Source organism: Staurois parvus, unplaced genomic scaffold, assembly GCF_062004578.1.
Source record: "Staurois parvus isolate SC_StPar_1 unplaced genomic scaffold, SC_StPar_1.0 ptg000205l, whole genome shotgun sequence".
NCBI classification, from domain to species: Eukaryota; Metazoa; Chordata; class Amphibia; order Anura; family Ranidae; genus Staurois; species Staurois parvus.
Window position 1 is genome coordinate 6,333,059 of NW_028318001.1, and position 25,868 is coordinate 6,358,926.

General features: G+C 40.2%; 1 protein-coding gene across 6 annotated transcripts in view; it reads right to left on the reverse strand.

Annotated features, from left to right (window-relative positions):
- The window catches only part of ATP6V1H (ATPase H+ transporting V1 subunit H), a 159,008-nt gene that overhangs the window by 35,251 nt on the left and 97,889 nt on the right, over window positions 1-25,868 (reverse strand). For all 6 annotated transcript variants that reach the window (XM_089678430.1, XM_089678431.1, XM_089678432.1 and 3 more), the window contains 2 exons: window positions 24,340-24,518; window positions 15,615-15,740 (listed from right to left, as the gene is read on the reverse strand). In XM_089678430.1, the coding sequence (XP_089534556.1) occupies window positions 15,615-15,740; window positions 24,340-24,518 (305 nt within the window). The remainder of the gene's footprint in view (window positions 1-15,614; window positions 15,741-24,339; window positions 24,519-25,868) is intronic.

Below are 25,868 nucleotides of genomic sequence, written 5' to 3' on the forward strand. Positions count from 1 at the left end.
GTTCATATTGTTGTGGTTCAAACTTGGTAGGAGCCGCAAGTAATAATAGAGTAATGAATACACTACTTTTCATGCAATTTGCTGAGAGATCGATGTCGAATGTCTTGCAAATTGCACTTGAAATCACCATGTACCCCGACTTTGAAATCATGCAACTTCTATGCAAGTCACATGATGTGACTGTGGTGTCAATAACACCACTTAGAAATCTGCTTTAATGTGACCGGGTAGCCCCCAGTAACATTGTTTGCGATTGCCATGCAATTGGCATGACAGGCGACTTGCAAATCGTAGACCAAGTCGCACCCTATTGGCCACTGTAGGCTCTGTTCACATCCAATTGGATTGTGAACTCGTGCAACTTCACTGTAAGTTGGACAATTGCCGCATCGGATTAGATGTGACAGTGGTGTTGGCCCCCAGTAACATTGGGTGCAATTTGCCATGCAAAGAGCAAGCTGCTGGCCATGCCAATCACATGACAAGTCACATCCAGGGTGTGCAATTTCAGGTGCGATTTGTGCATTGACATCGTACCTGATATTGGATATAATGAATGTGAGTGTATTAACATACACCATTTGTTGCAGCGAGAGTTCAAAGGTATTTGAGAATTGTGGCCATTTATTAGCAATTTAACATCTAGACTCAAATAGAAATCGCAATGCTACACACAATTGAAAACACAACTAGTTAGTAATTCTCTAGAAAACACAGTAAAATTGGCAACTTAAAGAGTAATTTTCAATTGCATATAGTGTGAGCGAAGCAGGAAAATCAACAAAGGAAATAAATCTTTGAAGGCGTGCGGTACCTGCCTGCTGGGATAAGGGTCTGCTATGCATTTGGGGGAAAAATGCACGCCAGGATTTGTGACAAGTTTGATGTGTGGATTCACCAACCGAGTCTTTTCTCTCTCGCTCACTCTTCTGAATGTCTCTCTTTATCACTCCTCAGTATGTATCTCTCGCTCACTCTTCTTCGTCTCACTGGCTCGCTCTTCTCTCTCGCTCACTCTTCTTCGTCTCACTGGCTCGCTCTTCTCTCTCGCTCACTCTTCTGAATGTCTCTCTTTATCACTCTTCATATGTATCTCTTGCTCACTCTTCTTCGTCTCACTCTTCTCTCTCTCTGTCAGCTCTTTGCTTGCCAAATCCTTCACAAAAGTGGGTGGAGTATAAACCATCATTATCAAATCTATTAGTGATTCAGGCCCTTATCTTATACCATTGTATGACATTCACATAAGGTGCAGCTTTGAAGGTGTTTCAACAGACAAGGCCTCATTCTAATTCACATTTTAGGGATCATTTAGACAGAATGCAAAGATGTTGCCAGAACATGTATGTGAAGACAGCCACACACGGAGATCATGCTACTACCTCGCCGGGGTTGGGATTCGAACCGACAACCCTAGAGTTGTGAGGCAGCAGTGCTAACCACTAACCCACGGAGCTACATTGCTAACCCAGCCTGTATTTCTGTGCTGTGAATCAATCCTAGGTCCCTGGGCATGGTCAGTTTAACTAGCCAGATATCTCCAATGTGACACAAATGTTGTGCTATGTTGCCAATTCACATGTATGATGGTTCTATGTATCCCAATACAAAGGATTGCAATACTAATACAGGCGTACCTCGGTTTACCAACGCCTCAGGGAACGTCATATTTGGGGTACAAATGCCAAACCATTTCAGTTAATTGGTCTGTTTACAAATGTTTGAATAATTTGGTATGGGCATGTGGCCTGGTATGGTTCAGGAGGGGGGGAGGCGCTCGCTCGTCCCCCCCCCCTTTCCTGACCTGCCGGGCTGCATGCTCGGATAAGTATGTGTTATGGATTTTGGGGGGTACCCCATGCTGTTTTTTATTTAATTTCAGCGTGGAGGTACCCCTTAACATCCATACGAGACCCGAAGGGCTTAGTATGGATGGGAGGGGGGACCCCACGCCAGTTATTTAAAGAACTGTTTCTAAATCCCTGCAATACTTTGACATTCAACTGTCAGTGGGGAAATCCGCCGACAGCTGAAACATGAGCGCTGCATTGGTTTTCACTACTAAAACGCCGCATGAGTTGATAACATAACTCATGCGGGATTGTAGGAGCGACAGCCATGAGTTAATGTTTCATCTGTCAGCGGGGTTCCCCACTGACAGCTGAATGTAAAATAATTCCCTTTATTGCATAAATAATAGAAAAAAAGCGTGGGTCCCCCCTCCCATCTGTACCAAGCCCTTTGGATCTAGTATGGATATTAAGGGGGAACTCCACGTCGAAATGTAAAAAAAAAAACAGCGTGGGTCCCCTCAATATCCATACCAGACCCTTATCCAAGCATGCAGCCCGGCAGGTCAGGGAAGGGGGGGGGGACGAGCGAGCACCCCCCCTCCTGAACCATACCAGGCCACATGCCCTCAACATGGGGGGGGTGCTTTGGGGCAGGGGGGGCTCCCCCCCCAAAGCACCTTGTCCCCATGTTGATGAGGACAAGGGCCTCTTCCCCACAACCCTGGCCGGTGGTTGTGGGGGTCTGCGGGCGGGGGGCTTATCAGAATCTGGAAGCCCCCTTTAACAAGGGGGCCCCCAGATCCCGCCCCCCCCCCTACGTGAATGATTCTGCGGTACACGGTCCGCAGACTCATTCACAAAAAAACTAAGTGTGGTGTAAAAAAAACACAGTACAGGGTCTTTGACAAGTCCTTTATTAAAACAATGTCCCCCGAAGTAGATCCAACGTCAATCGTGGCGGCGGCAGGGACCCGAAAAAAAAAATAAAAGTTCCGCTCCCGTCGGAGGCTTCCAGCCTAGTGAAGAAGAGGCTAGCTGACAGTTCTTATATAGGTATGGGGCGGGGCCAGCCGGGGACATCATCTGAGTGACCCGCCCCATGTCACATGCTTGCTGTTCCCGGCTGGCCCCGCCCCATACCTATATAAGAAATGTCAGACTGTCTCCTGCATTCAGCTAGTTAGCCTCAGTGGAGAGACAGGGTGACATTTCTCAAATAGGTAAGGGGCGGGGATGATGTGCCCGGCTGGCCCCGCCCCATACCTATATAAGAACTGTCAGCTAGCCTCTTCTTCACTAGGCTGGAAGCCTCAGACTGGAGCGGAACCTTTTTTTTTTTTTCTTTTTTCGGGTCCCTGCCGCCGCCGCCGCCGCCGTGATTGACGTTGGATCTACTTCGGGGGACATTGTTTTAATAAAGGACTTGTCAAAGACCCTGTACTGTGTTTTTTTTACACCACACTTAGTTTTTTTGTGAATGAGTCTGCGGACCGTGTACCGCAGAATCATTCACGTAGGGGGGGGGGGCGGGATCTGGGGGCCCCCTTGTTAAAGGGGGCTTCCAGATTCTGATAAGCCCCCCGCCCGCAGACCCCCACAACCACCGGCCAGGGTTGTGGGGAAGAGGCCCTTGTCCTCATCAACATGCCCCAAAGCACCCCCCCCATGTTGAGGGCATGTGGCCTGGTATGGTTCAGGAGGGGGGGGGGCGCTCGCTCGTCCCCCCCCCCCTTTCCTGACCTGCCGGGCTGCATGCTCGGATAAAGGTCTGGTATTGAGGGGGACCCACGCTGTTTTTTTTTTAAATTTCAGCATGGAGTTCCCCCTTGATATCCATACCAGACCCGAAGGGCTTGGTATGGATGAGAGGGGGGACCCACGCTGTTATTCTTATTTTATTTTTTTTTATTGCGGACCTTTATTTTTACATTCAGCTTTCAAAATAAATTTTATCTAGACCTTCAAAATAAGTAAAATCATAACAGAAATAATTATAAAGGATAAGAAACAAAAATATAATCACTAAAACGAAGGAAATCTAATTAGATTACATGAAGATATGCTTAATGCTGTTTATTAAACACAGTAGTCGCGACCGAGTGTCGGCTGTCAGAGGAATCCACAATCAGATTCACTATTAGTCAGTGGCTAAAAAGCAAACGCCCATGGCAGAGGACTAAAATGTGTTCTGCACATGCTCAGTTCTATCTGCCAAAGACACTGCACGGGCATCTAGATTTTTACTGTGTCGATTTCCTTGAGAAAAACGTTTTTTAACACATTCTTAATTTTTTTGGAAATAGCAGATATTGTTTAAAGTGAAGTCCTGATATTTGGCAAAGCAAATTTCTAAGTGAACATGTCTCTACAGTGATTTTTCATGGTGTTAGACGTGCTTCTTAGCAAGTCTGCTTTTGTGAGTCTGATTCCGGGCGTGTGTCTTTTTGTGAATTAGATTGGGCGTCTGCTTATGAGCTCTGCTCAATAGTGAATTAGGTTGCAGGGTCAAAAATGGACGGACGCCCATGAAAATTGGGCTTAAGCCCATAAATATGCGCCCACGCCCAATAGTGAATCAGGGCCTGTGTGTCATACTAAAGATATCAAAATGAGGGTTTTGTTCATGCACTTTTAGTTCAAGCTGTCCCTGAAGTTCCCATAAATAAGCACCAGAAGCAAAAGTGATTATTTGAAGGGTAATGCTCAGGTGGCTGAGCATGTGAGCAGATACTGACAGCTGAGCCGAGTATACCTGCGCCAATCAGAATCTATCCTGCAAACATTACCGACCAATCTTCCGGCTTCCAGTTCTCCTTGTGGCTTGACTCTCTGTCCCTAGCCCTCCTCTATCTGCCCTCTGCAGGGGCCTGGGGTGTTGGGCTCACCAGCACTTGGCTCGTTGCATTGGCTCCTTCCCACTATTACAAAGAGGGAGTGGGAGTAGCTGCAGCATATCCAGGCAGGCAAGAAGGTGCTGGCGCTTCACTGCCTCCTCCCCCATCGGGACCATAACTAGAGGAGAAAAGCCAGGGCATTAAAAGATATCATATATAATGAATTAAAAATGATGTGCTTTCCTGACGTCTCACCAGAGGTGCAAAAAGTCTAATAAAAAACCAGATGATGAAGCCGTACTTAGTTTCCCGAAAAGCCAGACACTGGTACAAAAAAAGTGTCTATTTATTTCAATTGGCTCTACAGTATATAACGCTTTTGTGCTTTACAAAGCAAGTGGACGAAGTGGATCCTTTCTAAAATTCCAGGAAGAGATCATCACGGCCCTTTTGTATCCACAAGGTATTATGGCCCAAATCCCCAACCCAGATGCAGTTAGCCAGCTGCATGAGGCATTTTCCTGATGTCATTCCTGGTACCCCAACCCAAAGGACACCTCAAAAAAGATGTGTCTGTAGCAGACATGGAATTAGGCATGACACACTTTTTTTGTCCCTCCTGTCTTGGCCAACCTAGTTTCTGCCTCAAGGACTGCTTCCATTGCTACCACACATTAGTGGAGTATTAGTATAGGGTAAAGCATGGCACAGTTCAGGGCACATATTTACACAGTGTCTCGAAAGCTGTTAGGTAAGCAGGAAACTGACTATCGCATTTTGAGAAACCCTAAAATATTATTAAGTAAAAAAAAAAGTAAAAAAAAACAAAATAAAAAATAAAAAAAGTACAAAAATTTTTTTTACATTTTAAAAACCAAACATAGTTGTAGTTTTTTGTTGTCAAATTACTGTTATACTGTTACTGTTTTATTGTTAACCATTGCGGTTTTCTTTGCAGGAACGCCATTCAGCTGCAGCACCGATCTGTTTATTTTGACAGCAACAAAGTCTTGCTCTCAGAATATACACAAGTGTGTGCAGTGCTGTTGGATGAGATTTTTTATCCGCAATTAAAAAAAAAAAGAAAAAAAAAAAAAAAAAAAAAGAGCATATAAGCCCAAGCACCGATCTGTTTATTCTGACAGCAACGGGGGGGGGGGGGGGGGGGGTCCTACTCTCAAAACATACGCAAGTGTGTGCAGTGCTGTTGGATGAGATATTTCATCTGCCGTTAAAAAAGAGCATATATGCCCAAGCATGGGGGCCTGGGGTGGCCAGTAGGTGGATGGCCCCTATACTTCGGTATATATTTAAAAGAAAAAATTTTGTGGTAGGCATTTCTTCATCCACATCTATCGATGTGACTAGAGGAATAACAAAAAAAAAGAAAGAAAATTTTATGTGGGCCCACCATTAGAAGTGGATGGATGCAGGGCGGTATATTCTAATGGTGGACATACCACACCACTTTTTCTGGCAGAAATTTTTTCTCTTTTTTAAGCTATCCTAGTGGCTAATTAGCTGCAGGATTGCTTTTACAAGCAGCGGGAGAAGATGCCCCCCCCCCCCCCACGTTGCCTTCCAAGGCATTCTTGGGCAGTCCCGTGCCATCGGGGGAACCTGAGAATGCAGCCAGCGGTTCTGCCAGTTGACCATAGAGCTGATTGGAATGGCGCCAAACATCCCTATGGTCTAAGAAATCGGAAGCTGCAAGCATTTCATCACTTCAGTTTTGCAGGATATAAACAGTACAAATTGTAAATTGGGAAAGCATCTGATCACAGCAACCTTGGAAAGATCAGATAGGAGATATCTAGAGTCTAACAGACCCCAGATTTTAAAAAAAATAAAAAATGAATACCTGTCAATGCCTACTGCAGTCACTCTGGATATTTACATTCCCTGTGATAGCAGTAAGTGCCAAAAAAAAAAAAAAAAATTTAAAAGGGACAGTGTAAAAAAAACCAAAATAACTTAGTTACACCATGCATGTGAACGTCAGATCGAGGGCAGTAATTCTAGCACTAGACCTCCTGTGTATATCTAAAACAGTAGCCTGTAAAGGCTTTTAAAGCGTCGCCTATGGATATTAAAAATATATGCAATTTGTCCCCATTGCACGAGGTGTGTGCAGTTTTAAAGCATGTAATGTTTGGTATCTATTTACTTGGCATGCCATCTTTTATATCTTACCAAATAAATGGCTAATACATTGCGTTTTTGTGCATTAAATGTAAAAAAAAGTGAATTTTTTTCAAGAATTTGCATTTGAAAAATCGCTGCTCGAGTACGTAACATAAAAAATTGCAGCACCCACCAGTTAATTCACGAGGATGTGTAAAAAAAAAAATATCTTTGGGGGTTCAAAGTAATTTCCTAGCAAAAAATACTGATTTTTTTCATGTGAACGAAAAGTGTCAGAAAAGGCTAGGTCTTCACGTGGTTAGAAGAGGGATGTGTGGCATAACATTCTAATGGTGGGCACAAAATGGAAAGTAGACACACCAAACTATTTGCTGAGAGGCCACTGTTTTGTTAGGGTACAGCATGGCATGACCGCACAATTACCAGCTGGAATAGCTCAGCGCCGAACAGCAAAGAAAAAAGGCCTGGTCAGGAAGGGGGGTAAATCCTCTGGAGGGCAAGTGGTTAAAGAATATCCTCTACAGAGCTGTCCATGCTCCACTCCTTCTGATGCCTTCTATGAAGGAGACTATTAGAGTTTGGAACTTATGGCACTCTGAGGTGCCTTGCCGTATGTCCCTATATACCCCACTATGGCTGAATCACACTATTCCTAAATTTTTCTCTATTTCGGATACTACTGTTTGGGCATTAAGTATTTTGGATAATACTGTTTGGGCATTAAAGGGATTAAGTATCTCAACTAAATTTGCAAAAGTGGCACCCTAAAACAACAATATGCCATTCCTTAACCCCACTTATTTCAATATTTACAGTTACACCATGCATTCAGTATCCTATTCGGTATGTCCCCACTATCGCTTACATCTTCCGGGCTGGAAAGCCGCCTACAGATTTCTTAAAAAAAATACTGTCTACAATACATAAGGTCCTATTGCCCTCTATACATGAAGGTTTAGATGGTTTACTTGCAATGTACCAGGAGGAGGTATCAGAGTTTGAGAGTGAAGACTGGGAGGATATTTGAAAGTATCCCATGTTACAGCTAGTCTCGACTAGAGACCATTTAGTTAAATTTTTCAATTTAAACTTCTTCACAGGATATATTTAACTCAACGACTGCATAAAGTTTAATCCTGCATGTGCAGCTCAATCTACAAATTCGGCAATGCCGAATCTAACAGAACTGCCATGCATGCATGGGAGTGACATCATCCATGCTCAGCCAGTGACAGTGGCCGGCAATCGAGACTCGAAAGCCGGACACTTTTAGATGTCAGCGGCCGGGGAGCAGAGGGACGCCACATCTCTAGAACTGGAGTATAGTTATGCTTAAGTGAAAGTTTTCTTTAGCCTCTACTTTGGCTTTTTTAAAGCCCCTGGTCAACTCGCCCATTCCACTTCATAAATTTACATACGAGTCTAAGGGTTGTCCAAAAAAAAAATATTTTTTTTCAGGGCCTGCTGCCTCTCAAGAACTACACCTTTCGAATTGAGTTCAGAATGTTGTATTGATGGTGTATATAGAGTTCTTCTCAATTCTCAAGATTCCCTATAACATGATAAGGGATGTATGTAGACAAGAGTGGAGCGAATATTGATATCCCAGGAGATGCATCTTCCTAGTAGATATGTTACTCCTGCATACTCTCAGATTGCTGTATTGAGTGTATTTAAGTGGCTCTGTTTTGTATCTTTCTGCGCATAAAAAAAAAAAAAAAAAGTTGAAAAAAAATGTGGATATCCTATAATCCAAACAGCCATATTATGGTTTTCAATATGTTCTTTAATTCGTATTTTCAGAGAGCTAGTATTTTTTCCATGAATGACAATAACGTGTTATGATGAAATACTATTTATTTGCAAAATCTTAGAAGAAAAACACTTTTTTTTTTTTAACATTTTCATTTACATAGCAAAAAAAATAAAAATGCCAGTGGTGAATAAATACCACCAAAATAAAGCTTTATCTGTCTCAAAAAAATGCTAAAACATTCATATGGGTACAGTGTTGCATGACGGCGCAATTGTCATTCAAAGTGTGATAGTACTGAAAGCTGAAAATTGCCATGGACAGGAAGGGGGTAAAAGTGTCCAAACTGGAAGTGGTTAAACTAGCGGTCACCAAACGATGGCCCTTTGCTTGCCTTTATCCAGCCCTTGCCCAGTGTCCTTAGTTGGGTGGAGGAATTTTTTTTTTTAATTTAAATATTTATTAGTTTTTCATATTATTACAAAAAATTCCATAAGAAGAGATAACAATACATATAAATATTCCATACATTTCTACCTTACCCCTTCTAATAAATCTTTTCTTTCCCTCCCCTCCCAGCCCTTTCCCACCCCCCTTCCCCCTCCCTCCCCTTAGCACGTTCTATACTCTCTCGAGGCCCAATAGTTTCTTAATTTATAGTTTTCTATACTTCTCTTTCATTCCTGATTTTTCCCATTTTTCCCATCTTGTATAATATATTCCCATCCTATCTTCCTGCATATAGTAAGATCTTTCCATTCTACTTATCTGATTTACTCTGTTGATCCAATCCTCCTCCTTCGGCACCTCTGTTTTTTGCCAGAACTTGGGTATCAACCCCTTTGCAGCGTTTAAATAGTACCATATGCCTGATTCTTTATATTTATTTACTGAGATCCCAGCATTGTGTAGAAGACACATCGTTGGGTCTAACCCTATATCATTTCCAGTTATTATTTCTATTGAGTTAACTATTGTCTTCCAGAAAGCCTGAATGTTCGGACATTGCCACCATATGTGAAACACCGTGCCCTCCTCCCCACAACCTCTCCAACACATTTTAGAGTTCTCCCTCCTCATCTTGTGCTCAATACTCGGTGTAATATGCCATCGTGTCAAACATTTATAATTAATCTCCACGTCTCTCATACTAACATTCTCGTGTATCAATCTATATATCTTGTTCTGTTGGTCCTCATCTAACACCACCTCCATATCTCTTTCCCATTTCGTTATAAAAATTAACTTTGTGTCTGTGTCTAATTCTGTGAGTATTCTATAAACTTTGGCAATACCGTGTTTCCCATCTCTACGTGTTTCTAACAACCTTTCAAACCTATTCCAATCCTTTTTTAATCTCAGGGGTTTTGGTAGTTTTCCAATAAAACATTTTAACTGATGATATTTCCACTCGTCTATTCCAATAAAACTTTCTCCCTTCTTCTCTTTTAATTCTTTAAATGGTCTCAATTCCCCCTCATCCAGTACATCTCTCAGTTGGATATCTTCCCTTTTAAACCATCTACCTGATATCTCATCCTTTCCTGGGTGGAAATAATCAGAATTTACAAGAGGCATTAATATAGAATTGAATTCCCATTTCCTACTTTTGTGTAAATTATCCCATACCCTTAAAACATTTAAAGTGTAAATACTTGTGCTTTCTTTAATTCTTCTAAGATGTGCTGGGACCCATATCATCTTACTCAAACTAATCCCACTCAATTCGTTTTCAATTTGTACCCAACTCTTCCCCTTGTGGTTGAATGTCCAATCATAAATTCTTGCTAAAATTACTGCTTTATAGTATCTCTTGACATCAGGTAGTCCCATTCCCCCTTTCTCTTTAGTTCTACTCAATATTTCATATGCTATTCTTGGTTTTTTATTCCTCCAAATATATCTTATTAACATTTTTTTCATTATCTTAAAAAAGGCCTCTGGGAGTTTAATTGGGACCATTTGGAATCTATACAGTATTTTAGGTATGATTACCATTTTAACTAAGTTTATACGTCCTATCCATGATGGGTTTCCTCCTTCTAATATTTTTAATTCTTCCTTGGTCTCATTTATTAAAGAAATATAGTTTAATCTATACAGTTGTTTATATGAGATAGCAAGTTTTATTCCTAGGTATTTTAAATCTTTTTCTCTCCATGTAAAGGGGAACTCTTTTTGTAGCTTTTCCTTTTCACTCTTTGGTACGTTAATGTTCAAGATCTCTGTTTTTGTTGGGTTAATTTTTAAATTTGATAAATCGCCATATTCCTTCAAGATCTTCATTATATTAGGTAATGTTATTCGAGGGTTGTCTACATAAAACAATAGGTCGTCCGCGAAGGCCGCAACTTTTTGTTCTATATTTTCTATCTGGATTCCCTTTACCGCTCCACTATTCCTTATCGTAGACAGCAGGGGTTCCAATGACAGAACAAACAGCAAGGGGGACAGTGGGCAGCCCTGTCTTGTTCCATTGGACATTCCAATGGATTCCGACCTCTCCCCATTTACCGTGATAATTGCGGTGGGCTCTCTATATAGTTTACCTATCCACTCACGCATTCTCTTTCCAATCCCCAACACTTCTAAGTTGTCCATCATGAAGGCCCAGTCCACTCTATCGAACGCCTTCTCGGCATCAATCGACAGTAGTACCGCCGGGGCCTTCCCTTTTCTACTTTTCTGAATGAGCATCAGAGTTCTCAACCCGTTGTCTCTACCCTCTCTCCCTGGGACAAAGCCCACCTGATCTCCGTGAATCCATTCAGGCATTAGATCTTTCAGCCTATTTGCTAGGACCTTTGCGTACAACTTAGTATCGGTGTTCAATAGTGAAATTGGTCTATAACTAGAACACTGGGAAGGGTCTTTTCCCTCCTTTTGAATGAGTACAACATGGGCCTGAAGAGATTCTCTTCTACCCTCCATCCCTCCTCCCAGTTCATTCATATACTTCTTCAGCTTAGGTAACAATATTTCACTATATTTTTTATAGTACTTAACTGTACACCCATCCGGACCTGGACTTTTTCCACCCCCTGTACTTTTTAATGCTACTTTTATTTCATCCTGGGAAATTTCCGCATCCAAGGCATTCAATTGTATTTCACTTAACTTTGGTAATGCTGCATTTTTTAAATATATCATCCTTTTTTCATTAATATCCTTTACATTTTCCTTTAAAGAGCCATGGGGGCTAATATACAGTTTTCTATAGTATTCCGTGAATACTTTAATAATCCCTTTGGTTGAATAAACCAACTCTCCTTTAGAATTTTTTATCCTTTCTATATAATTTCTATTTTTCTTTTTATTCAGAGCTCTCATTAAATATTTTCCTGGTCTGTCGCCCCATCTATATCTTTCATTTAGTACTTTGTTATATACTCTTCTCCTCTCTTCGTCCATCAATCTCTCTAATTCATCTTTTTTATCCATTAACTTCTGTCTTATTTCTCTTGTTATTTTCTTCTTTTGCATCTGCTCTAGATCCAGGATTTCTTTTAGGAGCCCACTAACCCTCTCTCTTCTTTCTCTTTTCTTCCTTGCTCCCATCGCAATCAGGATACCTCTTATATATGCCTTGTGACTTTCCCATACTGTGGCTGTCGATACTTCCTCTGTCTCATTCTCCTTAAAATATAGCTTGATCTCTTCCCCAATCTTCTGAGCTATGTCCTCATCCAAAAGAAGGGCCTCATTTAACCTCCATCCTAAACCTCCCGTCCACCGTCTTCCACATCCCATTTTCATTGTGACAGGGGCATGATCCGAGAATGTACTCATCTCTATTTCTATTTTAACCAATAGCTCTATGAGTTGATGATCTATCAAAATATAATCCAACCTCGAATATATCTCATGTGCCTTAGAGAAGAAGGTGTAGTCTCTGTCTTTCATATGCATTATTCTCCAAGTGTCCACCAGTTGGTACTCGTGGATCGCTTTCTTCAAAGCTCTCAGAGACCCACCCCCCTCTCTCCGCACAGGGGAGGTTGCATCCTTTTGGGGATCCATGCAGAGATTTAAGTCTCCTGCTACTATCAAACGCCCTTTTTTAAAGTCCATCAGTTTTTTCAACAGACCCTTCAAATAGATCTCCGGCTTTTTGTTGGGGCAATATATATTGGCTAATGTACACTCGATTCCCTGTAATTTACCTTTCAAAAATAGGAATCTCCCCTCCGGATCAGTTCTTCTATCCTCCAGCTCGAATCTCATGTTCTTTGCCAACCCTATTGCCACCCCTTTTGCTCTTTTAATTGGGGAGTCAGCGTAATACCATGTTGGATAATATTTAGATTTTAATTTCACATTTGACTCTATCTCAAAATGTCTTTCCTGTAAAAATACCACTGACGTTGCCCTGTGGTGTAACTCTTTAAACTTAAATCTTTTCCCAGGACAGTTCAACCCGTTCACATTATATGTTATAACCTGTATTTCTTCCATCCTTCTTAAATCTGTCTATCTCTCTTCTAATAAACCTCTTTCTATTAGGCCCTTCTATCGTGCAACATTTTAACCCCACCTCCCCTCCCCCCTCATCCTCCCCCCCAACCCCCATCTCCCATTCCCACCCCTCCTCCCTCCCCCCCTCTCTTCTTTTTCCCTTACCCGTTTTTAGGCTTATAAACTGCCTGAAAATCATTTGTGGATCTATTTCCACCTTTGATTTAAAACTTAGGGCGTAAGCTCCGCCCATGGACAGCTCTCCTCTCCTCCGACCCCCCCAGATCTCTTCTCTCTAACGTCCAGGCTCAAGAAGAATCTTAACTTCCCTCCCTTCACCAGAGTGTTCTGAAGGACCTCAACATCCGGAGGGGAGAGACCAGGGGCGAGAGATGGAAGCAGGAGAGAGAAAAAAAAACAAAAAAAACAGAAGAAAAAACATAATTTCTACTTAATTCTCCCTCCCTTCCCTCCCCAACCCCAAAATCTCCCTCCCCCTCCCTCCGACCCGCTGCCAGTCCTCTTTCCTAGTAACATCTGTATCTCCTTTATCTTCTTCTTCTTCTTCCCACCCCGCCATCTCCATTCTTTGCAAATCCAGTCTCTCGCAAAAGTCCCTTAGTTCCTCCGGAAATCTCAAGTAGGCTGTGACCCCGTTTTTCCAGCTAATCAGAGATGCTGAGATACCCCATCTATACTGCACATTCTGTTTCCTCATTTGCTCCAACAGGGGTCTCAGGGATCTCCTTCTCCATAGGGTCTCTGCTGTTAAGTCTGCATAAATTTGGATAGTCAAATCTCCATACTTAATTAATGATCTTCCCTTGGTCTTCTTCCAAATCTCTTCTTTGACCCCAAATTTTTGGAACTGTACAATTATGTCTCTCGGTCTTTCCTTCTCAGTAGCCTGTTTGAGCTTTCCTATTCTAAACACTCCGTCTAAGTTGATCCCGTCTGTTTCAGGTCTATCTCTTATGGAGTTCAAAATTTTTTTCACTAGTTCATATAGTGTTTCGCCTTTTGCAGTCTCTGGAATTCCTCGTACCCTAAGGTTACACCTTCTTTCTTTATTTTCTTGGGCTTCCATCCTATAGGTCAATTTTTTCTGAGTGTTTTCCAATTGGTTTATTTTTTTCCTTAAGTTATCAAAGTTTTGGGCCTGAATTTTAACTTTCTCCTCTGTTTCTTCTATTCTTGATAGCAGGTGCCCTAGGTCATTACGAATAGCTGTCATTTCATGTTTTATAATTTTTTCCAGGTTCTGAAACATTTCTATCATCTCCTTGTTTGGTGCTTGTAGTTCCCCATCTGGTTCTCTTTTTCCCGAACCATCCTCTATTTGTTGGCTGCAGCTGCTATTCATGCCCAATGATAATCTCGGACTATTACCTGAACTAATGTCCATTTCCCCTTTTGTGCTTGTGCCCTGGGCCCTTTCTGGCGTAATATTTCCATATGATGTAAATTTCTTTATTGTTCCTGTTTGAGACCCTTTGGGCCCTGCTGCCTTGGGACCCTTATTCTTCATGTCCTCTGTGAAATTTCTGTTATTAAATTTTTTTATTTTTTTTTTCTTTCTATATCCTCAAGATGGAATTGTACCTCTCCTTTATAATTTCTGGACCAGATAAACTTGCAATTTTTTATGTTTTATTTTCCTAGGACACCTGGGCCTCCTCTCCTTCTCTTCTAACCCCTGGAAATCCTCCCCTCCCCTTTCACCACCTGGTCTCCTATGTCACTCTGGGGTCCACAACACAGCAACACAGTAAGTCCCCAGTAGTTCTCACTCACCCTTCCCTTCTCAAGACGGTAGCTCCATGCTTGTACGGAGGGCCATCACTGCTGCTTAGTCCTGGGGGGGGGGGGGGGATTTCTCAGGGTTTCCGATGTTGTGTTGTTTTTCTTTCCCTCTTATTTTCCTTTCCTTTTTCCTCTCTTCTTCTTTTCCTTCTTAGGGTTTGTCCCAAGGAGGCAGGATGAGTTTCCTGGTATTCCTGGCTCCACCAGGCCCAGGTGCGGACAGCCAGCTAGGTAGGGGGGTATAGGCAGCAGTGAGCGTCTCCCTGTCACATCGGGGAGGCAGCCGGCTTCCAATTTCACACGACTCTCCTTCCCCCTGTCCGCCTTCGGCCGGCCGGCGTCCCTGCTTCCCAGGGATGCACCGCGGCTGGTCACGTGCCCTGGCCGCGCCTCCTCGTCTCCCGGCAACCAGGCTCAGCGTCCCAGTCTCTCTCCACTGCTCTCCGGCTCCAACCGCGCACCGCTGCCCATCAAAGAAAGCCCACCAGGCCGAGGTATATCTCTGCCATCTAGGGCTCCATACCGCTGGGGGGAATTAAGACCGAAAATAGGGGGGGTCGGTCAGAGAGGACTCGTGCTAGAGCTCCTAGCTCGAGCTCTCCGCCGCCGCCATCGTCAGGCTCCGCCCCGGAACTCCCCCAGTCAGTTGGGTGGAGGAATTAATCTGTTAGTAGGTCCCTGAAGTTCCACTTGAAATCAGCACCTTTTTCTTAAAGGATGATGTGGAAACCAACTTGCTTGTTTGACACACAGACATCCTTGATAAAATATCTTGAATCTAATCTTTATTTTAAGTTTTTATAATACAGTATCTTTCATGTTAATGCTTACTTTAAGAGCTCGTAGTTCTTCTCATTTAATCTTGCAGCATTCTCTCTCCAGAATTTCTCCGATTTGTGCACTGGGCTCCATTCCAGCCTTCCCGACTTCAGCTCGGAACTGTACTCATCAAATGAGCTGCATGGGGGGAAAAAAAAGCCATTAAACTGTAACTACTGCTGTTCAGAAGATTTATAGATACAAAGAAATATACTGCCAGGGTGGCACTGTACTATACATCCACAACTTGTATAATCAATCAGTATATTTTGCAATTCAACACAACTGGTAACGTGAAGATATACATATTTGTTAACCTTCAACTACAGGTTGAAACAGTGAATGAATGCAAAGACACAATTCTATCACTGTGATAAAACACTCACTTGTATTTGGATGACTGTGGTAGTTCAAACTCTTGCAGACGATAATGCGCACACACCCAACAACAATACAACAAACTCTGTAGCCAGGCTACATTTAAAAGTGGTGGCTAACCCTTACATATACCCAGTGAAGTGACTGATACACAAACCTACATAACCTGTTTATCTGAAGTCATTTCTTCTCTACAGCCATCCAAAGTGCAGAATTTATAAAGCTTATCTGAGCTTCCAGAAAGCAGAGGGTGGGGAGCTGAAGTTACATTCTGCAGAGCTCAGTGAGAAGAGCTGAGAACTGACTGGAGGGAAAGGACACAGACCCTTCACACACCACATAGAAACAGAGCTGAGGCTGTCAATCACAGATTGTCTGCTGGAGGTCCCTACTGTCACCATTTTACATCTTGGTGTCAGGAAAACTTGTGACTAGTAACTCATGCAGATAACAAAGGAATGAGGCAACAGAGAAATGATACCTAGTGCTCTGGATTAAGATAAGTACACACTATAGAGGGACATGCTTTTGTTCTATGTTTTATGTCTGAGGTTTACAACCATTTTAAAGTTTAACAATCAAGAGATCTTATTTTAAACCAAATTAGAACAAATATTTGTTGGTTTGTATATGGATTTCAAATCAGCCCTGTACGTTGCAGAGAATTAGATGATATAGAAATACAAGTACATATGAAGAGTAACTATGAACAAGCCATTCTACATCAAGGCCAGGGGCATTTTGTAATTTTTTTTTTTTTCAGATTTATAAGCCGTTATGCTGTTTAATGAAGTTGACAAGCTCTGCATTAAAACATTACTGTGACCACTTCTAAAATAACTTGTATTATTAACACTCCTCTTTGTCCATCTTTTACTGCAAAAATTATACAGACGCAATGTGCTTACTAGTTGTAAATACTAAGTAACCAATTGCCACCTTTTTACAGTACATTTACTGTGGGTAGGCGGCAACTACAGGCTAAGCAGCGGATCATGGTGCTCAGTACCTGGCCACTGTGTGCCTGGGTATCATGTGTTCACTATGACCAATCATAATGATCACATGATTTCAATATAAGAAAACATACAGTGGATATAAAAAGTCTACACACCCCTATTAAAATGTCAGGTTTCTGTGATGTAAAAAAATGAGACAAAGATAAATCATTTCAGAACTTTTTCCACCTTTAATGTGATCTATAAACTGTACAACTCAATTAAAAAACAAACTGAAATCTTTTAGTGGGGCGTGGGGGAGGGGGGTAAACATAAAAAAACTAAAAATGTGGTTGCATAAGCGTGCACACCCTCTTATAACTGGGGATGTAGTGTTCAGAATTAAGCAATCACATTCAAAATCATGTTAAATAGGAGTTAGTACTCACTTGCCATTATTTAAAGTGCCTCTGATTAACCCAAAATAAAGCTCAGCTGTTCTAGTAGGTCTTTCCTGACATTTTCTTAGTCGCATCCTACAGCAAAAGCCATGGTTCTAAGAGAGCTTCCAAAGCATCAGAGGGATCTCATTGTTAAAAGGTATCAGTCAGAAGAAGGGTACAAAAGAATTTCCAAGGTATTAGATATACCATGGAACACAGGGAAGACAGTCATCATCAAGTGGAGAAAATATGGTGCAACAGTGACATTACCAAGAACTGTACGTCCCTCCAAAATTGCTAAAAAGATGAGATGATAACTGGTCCATGGGGGCTGCCAAGATGCCTACAGAAACATAAAAGGAGCTGCAGGAATATCTGGCAAGTACTGGCTGTGTGGTTAGTGTGACAACAATCTCCCGTATTCTTCATATGTCTGGGCTATGGGGTAGAGTGGCAAGATGAAAGTCTTTTCTTATGAAGAAACACATCCTGACAAGCCTGACTAAATTTTGCAAAAACACATCTGAAGTCTCCCAAAAGCATGTGGGAAAATATGTTCTGATTTGATGAAACCAAGGTTGAACTTTTTGTCCATAATTCCAAAAGATATGTTTGGTGCAAAAACAACACTGCACATCACCGAAAGAACGCCATACCCACAGTGAAGCATGGTGGTGGCAGCATCATGCTTTGGGGCTGTTTTTCTTCAGCTGGAACTGGGGCCTTAGTGAAGGTAGAGGGAATTATGAACAGTTCCAAATACCAATCAATATTGGTACAAAACCTTCAGGCTTCTGCTAGAAATGAATCTTTCAGCATGACAACGACCCAAAGCATACATCCAAATCAGCAAAGGAATGGCTTCACCAGAAAATTATTAAAGTTTAGGAATGGCCCCAGCCAGAGCCCAGACCTGAATCCCACTGAAAATCTGTGGGGTGATCTGCAAAGAGCTGTGCACAGGAGATGCCCTCACAATCTGTCAGATTTGGAGTGTTATTGCAAGGAAGAGTGGGCAAATATTGCCAAGTCAAGATGTGCCATGCTGACAGACTCATACCCAAAAAGACTGAGTGCTGGAATCAAATCAAAAGGTGCATAAGTGTGCACACCCTTATACTAATACTTTGTTGAAGCAACCATATTATTTTAGTCTTTTATTTCTACTTCCCTCCACCTAAAAGATTTCAGTTTGCTGTTCAACTGAGCCGTACAGTTTATAGGTTATATTAATAGGTGGAAAAAGTTCTGAAATTATTTATCGTTGTCTAATTTTTTTACATCACAGACATCTGACATTTTAATAGGGGTGTGTAGACTTTTTATATCCACAGTATATGTCCCTGATCACCACCACACCAGTCATATAATGACGCTGTACTGCACTGATGTCATTATGTAAAAAAAAAAAAAAAAAAAAAAGTAAAAATATTTTAATTCTTCATTTTCCAAAAAATTGTGACAAAAATCCAAACTAAATACAGTCTCTACTTTCCAAAAGGGGTAATTTGTGGGGTATTAGTACTATCCTGGCATTTTATGGCCTCAAGAATCTAGGTAGGCTATCAGTACATTAATATTGATGAATTTTCAAATATATATACCATAGTTTGCAGACTAATTTTCACACAGACTAAATAATAAACACTGATTTGGGTTATTTTTACCAAAGAAATGTAGCAGACTGCATTTTGGTATAAATTTATGAAGGGTCTGCCAAAGGGTCTTGATACTATATACAAGAGGTTTGCTTGCTAAACCAGCAGGGGCTCGCCCTGGGGCAAGCCGGTTTCCCCTTTTGGGTGCTTCTGTATCCGCACCCAGGACCTATATTTTAACCATCTACGTCCCATATTCTCGTGTCCACATTAGACAGCATATTTATATTTACACTACATGTAAGGTTAATGGTAATTTAAGTTTATACTATGTGAAGCTTATACTGTTTTGTACTTTATATTTTAGAGGAAGCAAAAATCTTTGCGAAATGCTCTGGCTTATAGGTATGGAGAGTTTATGGATACAGATATAGAGGACTGAAAGTCAAATGAAGTTATTGATATGCTCTCTACATTACAACAAGACTTTGTTCCCAATAATTTTGTATATATTTTGAAAATGTGGCACGGAGAGGGTCCATGTGCTGTGTAAGATTATCAAGTTGTTGTTTTACAATTAACAAGTTCACAGAACAACATGCACCCTCCAAGGCCTGTACATACCATCCATACATTCCCCTGCTGTCTTGTTCCTGACAAAACTTCCAAAAATAAACATTTTGGGTTAGCTTAGAGCTTACATACAGTAGCACGCAGTCCCATAGCTTTGTCTCAATACTTGGATCTGATAATAGGCCATTTAGGTACCCAACAATAAATTGTGGGAGGCAGGGGAAAAGTGTCAAATGATCGCTCATAACTGGAAGTGCCATAATTTGCTGGGGCTCTTGAAGGTGAGCAATGTAGTATGAATCTCAGGGAAGGCAAGAAAAAGTAAGGAACATTTGCCTGATATCCAGCAATGCTCTGCTATGAATGTGAGAACTATGGATTTATCTTAAAACAAAAAATGCTTCACTGACTTTTAATTATATTGTAATAACCAAAATGCATACTAACATGTGATGAAGTTTCTAAAAATGATTTTATCGGGGATCCTGGAGTTTTTAAAATAATAAGACCAGAAACAATGTGAAGGCATAAGAACGAACTGAAAAAAAAATAATAATGTACTTTAAATGCTTATTTACCTGTAATGAGCACAGGTAATATAAATGTACTATGGAAACTAAGATGATGAACTGCAATGTTTACAAGGTCTGAACAACACTAACAAAGACAAATTGTTCTCTCTCAAGTGACCAGCAAACATGTCCATTTGTAAAATAAGTGTGCTTCCCCTTAACAGCACTTATCAGAAATCTAGTCATATTTATAACTTTTTGTTCCAGCCTAGAGTTGAAAAGCCACTTAATAGTAAAACCTATGCTACCTGAAATCATCTAAACATCTGAGGCCAGTTAAAAAGAATTGGGTATTGCTAGGAATATTAAAAGATCTCCAGCTTTCAAAAAGCAGCTCATGTCTGCTGAAAGTGGTGCAATCAATTCCGATTAAATATGCACATAACGCTACAAAGATTTTACTTTGTGAATACAGGACTTCAAGGTAATTAGTTATACAGTTCAAACAAAGTTCAGAATACATACATAGACTACTTGGGAGGAAGGTAAAGAGACCCTGTCATATTGCACTTTCCCAGTTTAATGTACCACTGAATACAATATATACACACATACACTAGATTTTTGTTGGCAGAAAGGATCCAGGGTTCTTAAAATACATACCAGGTTAAGATGTTACCTTATATATGGTTAATAGGTAATGTCAAAGGCCCACACCCCTGTTAAGAGATATAGCCTACTACTACTACTACTATGAATGCTGTTGAAGTTTGTAAACTTACTTTTAGTAGTTCCCCACACATTAACTTCCTTGAATTCTGTGACACATATTCAAGAAGAGCTCTAGTAATTTTGTGTTTATTAAAAGTCAGCAGCTACAAAAACTGTAGTTTGCGACTTTTAATAAACAGGCACTCGTGTGTCCCAGGATCCAGCAATGTACTAATGTTCTCAACCAAGCCATTCCTTCTCTTAGTATTCTGTCCCCGGGGCCCCCAGCTGTGACAGCTTGCGGCTTCACAGCCAAGTGCCCACTGCTCATGCACAAGCCACATATTGTGAATGGTCCCTCAGTCTTCTGGGACCTGTGGGGGGTGGTGGAGGTGATGGTGGAATGACTTCCAATCGTCTGGGCGGTTGGGTACCTGACCCCCCCCTCTCCTACACCCCCCAAAAAAAACCTTTCATTTGTTGAGGGGGGGGAGGAGGCCTTAAACTGGGACTTCCCCTTTTGGGTGGAGCTCTGCTTTCATTATGTCCTGTGAGTAGGTACTGCTGTGTCACAGAATTCACAGAGCCTGCCTTTCAAACTACAGGGGTGCTGAGGAGAAGGAGTTTGAGGAGATTAAGTCAGAACAGGAATCACAGCATGCAGACAGCAAAGTATCATGTGATATGTAGTCCTTGGCAATTTAAAGTAAATAGCAGAGACAAAATCTGCAAAGCACGCAGGGAATCCAGGAAGTTGAAGAAAGAGATGGCCAGCAGACAGGCAGCACTCACAACATGAAATTAGATTTTTCAAGTAAGATTATTTTGGATTTTAAATATCATAGCCTATCTCACCATTATAGGTTATTTCATAATAGAGATCCATCTTCATTGGTGTTCTGTGGCATAGACAACATTAGAGCCCCCTGGCGTGGTGGCAATTTGGTTAAGTCTGTGTCACCGAATGAAACAAAATGGATCAGTTAGGTACGTTGGCACCTAGACAGTTGAATGTGGACAGTGATATAAATTGTTTCCTTTCCAATTGGTCCTATCTGGTTTTGCAAATATTTATGGTGTTTTGAGTATTTGTTTTATATATTTATTTTGATTGTAATATTTTTTTTCCATTTTCATTTATATTTTTTCTTATTTTAATTTTATTTAAATTTTTCATTATTTATTCATTTTTCATCATTCATTCTCTTTTTTTCCTTTCTTCTTTTTCTTTATTTTTATTATAGTTTTTTTTATTTATTTTTTGTGGGGATAATACATATTTAGAAAGATATATAATTTTATTCCTTGTTTTTCATTAAAACTGCAGTTTTAAATTGTGGATATTTGTAATGAGCATTGTTGTTATCGAGTGAGGCTTAATAATAATGATATTTTTTGCAGTACTGGTAAATTAATAGATATCATCCTTAAATTTCAATCAACGTATGTGATATGTTGTAAAAGGATCCCGCATAAGAAATAGCTGACAGCTGAATTGTTTTGTTAATGGTATCTTTCCAATCGGGTATAAGGGGGAGGATCTCAAACTTACTATATTAAGGGTGAGGACCAGAATATTGTTGTCTGTGAAAATGCCATGGAGGGGCGAAACGCTTTGATGCATTTACGGCTTCGCCGTCCAACGTACCACATCACTTCGGGTGTGTAGAGCGCACACCGGTGTGCGGCGCTCTCAGGGGCCATCTTGCTAGAGGGTGGATTCTAACATGCTGTAATCTATCGCTGACTGTGAGATCTTTACCTTGGTGATGTGGTGTTTTTGGCTCCAGATAAATAATAAATGCTGATTACATTCTTTTAAGAGGAGAGTGGTTTGGTATTTGCATTCATCCTGTTTGAGTCTTGCAGAATTACACTATATACATTTTTTCTCTGCACCAATCATCTTCCTATGGCAAGTGATCTCTGGTAGTCCTGGAGGTTGAAGGCTGATTTAAACTACAGTTTGGAGTTCTGAGGCATATATCTTTACCTGCATTGGGGGATTTCCATCTTGACCTGGTGATTGGAGGCTGAGTTGAGGGGATCTAGAATTCCTGAGCCCATACATAAGGCATTTTTTTCACCAATATCTGGTGAGTGTGATATGTGATTTTAGCACAAACGGGTGTGAACACTGATCAAGGGTCTTGGAATAAGGACTTTCAAATTCATTCTACTCACCATATTCTATTTTTTGGAGTGGGGCTAATTAACAATCACATATTTTTCTTTGTATGATTTTTTTTGTATTATTTATAATATTTTTTTAGTTATTTGCACTGTTTATGTTTTTTGTTATTTTATTAGTGTTGTCACTAAGGAGCAGCAGCATTTATTTGGGAATTATTTCACAATTATTTTTTGGCACTGGTGATTTTTTGTATACATTTTTTGGGTGCCAGCAATGCCTGCTGAAATCAGAAATTGGAAAGCAGAAGTTGGGGGTTACACCAGTGTTAATCCATTTCTAGCATCTTTAAAGTGAAGTATTTTTAGTATAAAGTCAATGATTTTACATACGAACAGCACAGGATATAGTCGAGAAAACATTTTTTTTCCTATTTGCACAGCTTTGGAAGAATTATTATGAAAATTCTTTTTATATATATATATATATATATATATATATATATATATATATATATATATATATATATATATATATATATGGGTGATGCAACAGGACAATGACCCAAAGCATACAAGTAATTCAACAAAACAATGGCTGCAACAGCACAGAATACGCCTTCTGGAGTGGCCCAGTCAGAGTCCTGACCTCAACCCCATTGAAATGCTGTGGCATGACCTTAAGAGAGCGATTCACACCAGACATCCCAAGAATATTGCTACACTGAAACAGTTTTGTGAAGAGAAGTGGTCCAAAATTACTCCAGATCGTTATGCAGGTCTGATCTGCAACTACAGGAAACGTTTGGTTGACGTTATTGCTGCCAAAGGAGGGTCAACCAGTTATTAAGTCCAAAGGTTCACATACTTTTTCCTCCCTGCACTGTGAATGTTTACATGTTATGTGCAATTAAACAATGGCAACATCTAATGTTTGTGTAGTATTATGTTCAGCAGACTGTGTTCTTCTATTGTTGTGACTTAGATGACGTTCAGAGCACATTTTATGCCCAATTCATGCAAAACTCCACGTAATCCCAAGGGGTTCACATACTTTTTCTTGCAACTGTAATTATTAGCTAGATGGATTATCAGGGCTAGTGTAGGAAAATACTCAAGAAGAGGTTCTATAAACAACTATACCACAGAATTAAATTTAGCAACCAGTCCAAGAGAGGACAGTTAGGTTCTGATCTCAAGCAGCTTTCACCTAATCAAGTTCCTGAGCCACAAACAAACTGAGATAAATTAAAAAAATATTCTTGGAAAACATTGTTAACCAGAAAAAGGTTTTACCAGGAAAGTATGTTAGGATATTATGTTGTCAGACAAAAGGATATTATTGACAAGCTCAGCTAAAATATGGATTTGACAACTCCCTTTACTTATCCTAATTATTAGCCGAGAGAGTAACCAAGCCATTAAAATAGTCAAATTAGGCCACCAATACTAACCTTAAATCTTGTACACTTTCTCCTAGTTTCTCCAAAAGAAATTTGATATCTTCAACAATGTCTTCATCATCATATTTCTGCTGTTCCAGGTTCTCAAGCTGCTTCAGCACTTTACACTGGATCATTGCCAGCGCATATTCTTGTCGAGTTTCTCTCTCAGTGGACTTTTCCAGCAGATTCTGCAATCAAAATAAAACCATTAAATGCTATTCTACAAAGGGAAGACACCTTTTGCAACACCAAATAAGTACATAAGATTGGAGAACAAAAGAGGTTTCTCTATATTTTGACAATGACTGAAGAAGGGAATTGTCTGAAAGAACAATCTGGGTGGTGGGGGAGGCTACACTGTCTTGATTAACTGCCCCTTACATAAAAAGCCTCAATTGTTACTCAATTGTTGAAATAATTCAGTGCTATAGTTAATATGTACTTGAATAATAAAAATAATATATATTAAAAAGGGAAATGCATTTGTAGGGTGGCCACACAAGAATATGTGGTCAATGCACTGTTTTGAAATTCTGCCAAAGAACCAACCATCTATATCTTTCACATTTGCCTATAAATATGTATATCGCAAAAAAACGTTAACATTATCAGTTTGATTTGGTAAATGAGTAGAGCATGCTTAATTTCAAAAGCATTTTAGTGAATGAGGTGAAAAAGTAAAATTCATATTGCAAACAATACTACAATCATGTGGAAGGCAAATTAAAAAAAAAAACAGGATTTTTGCTTGCTCATGACTGGATAACTGAAATCAGCACAACTTTACTTTATGAACTAAGCTAAGGGAAAAGTGAATGAAATTGTGATGACTTCAATTATCCAATCATGTGAAACCAAAAACAGTATTTTTTTTTTCCAACATAAATTTTCCTTGCATATGATTCTCTCTCTGCAAATTGAATTTTCACTTTGGAAGTGAAAATGTGCTACTTCTTTAGTAAATCAAGGTCAATGTTTGTGTAAATATATATGAAAGGAAAATTAAAACAGTTTGGATTCACATTACATTTTTGAAATGTTATAATTTTATCAAATCTGTGTTTATATATTTTTAATTATACATCATTTACATTACAAAAAAATATACAAATGATAGTTCTCTTTACTGACTACAGACTTGGGAGAAAGAATCAGACACTAAATGAAAGTAAAGGGGCGAGACCAATACCCATGCAATTTTTCTTTAGTATGTTAGTTTTCTTTTGAAACTAAAGCCTGTGCTTGTTTGGCTGCTGTAGATGACATTTCTACTTTTCCTTTCTTCAAAATGGACCTATATAAAAAAAAAGCAGTGGGCAAAAGCAGCATCTACTACCAATGCTATTAGGGTCAATTTTAATAAAAGTAATAAAAAAAAATGTGGCAGAAAATGCAAGAAAAGAGCTGCAAAGGGGAAAAAGTGTCAATTACCCCTTCAAAACACTGATTTTTTTTTTTTGGGGTGGACACCTTCTACTACTTAAAAACAAGCACAATTAATGCACTTCCTCTTTCAATATAATTTTACCTTGCTTGCA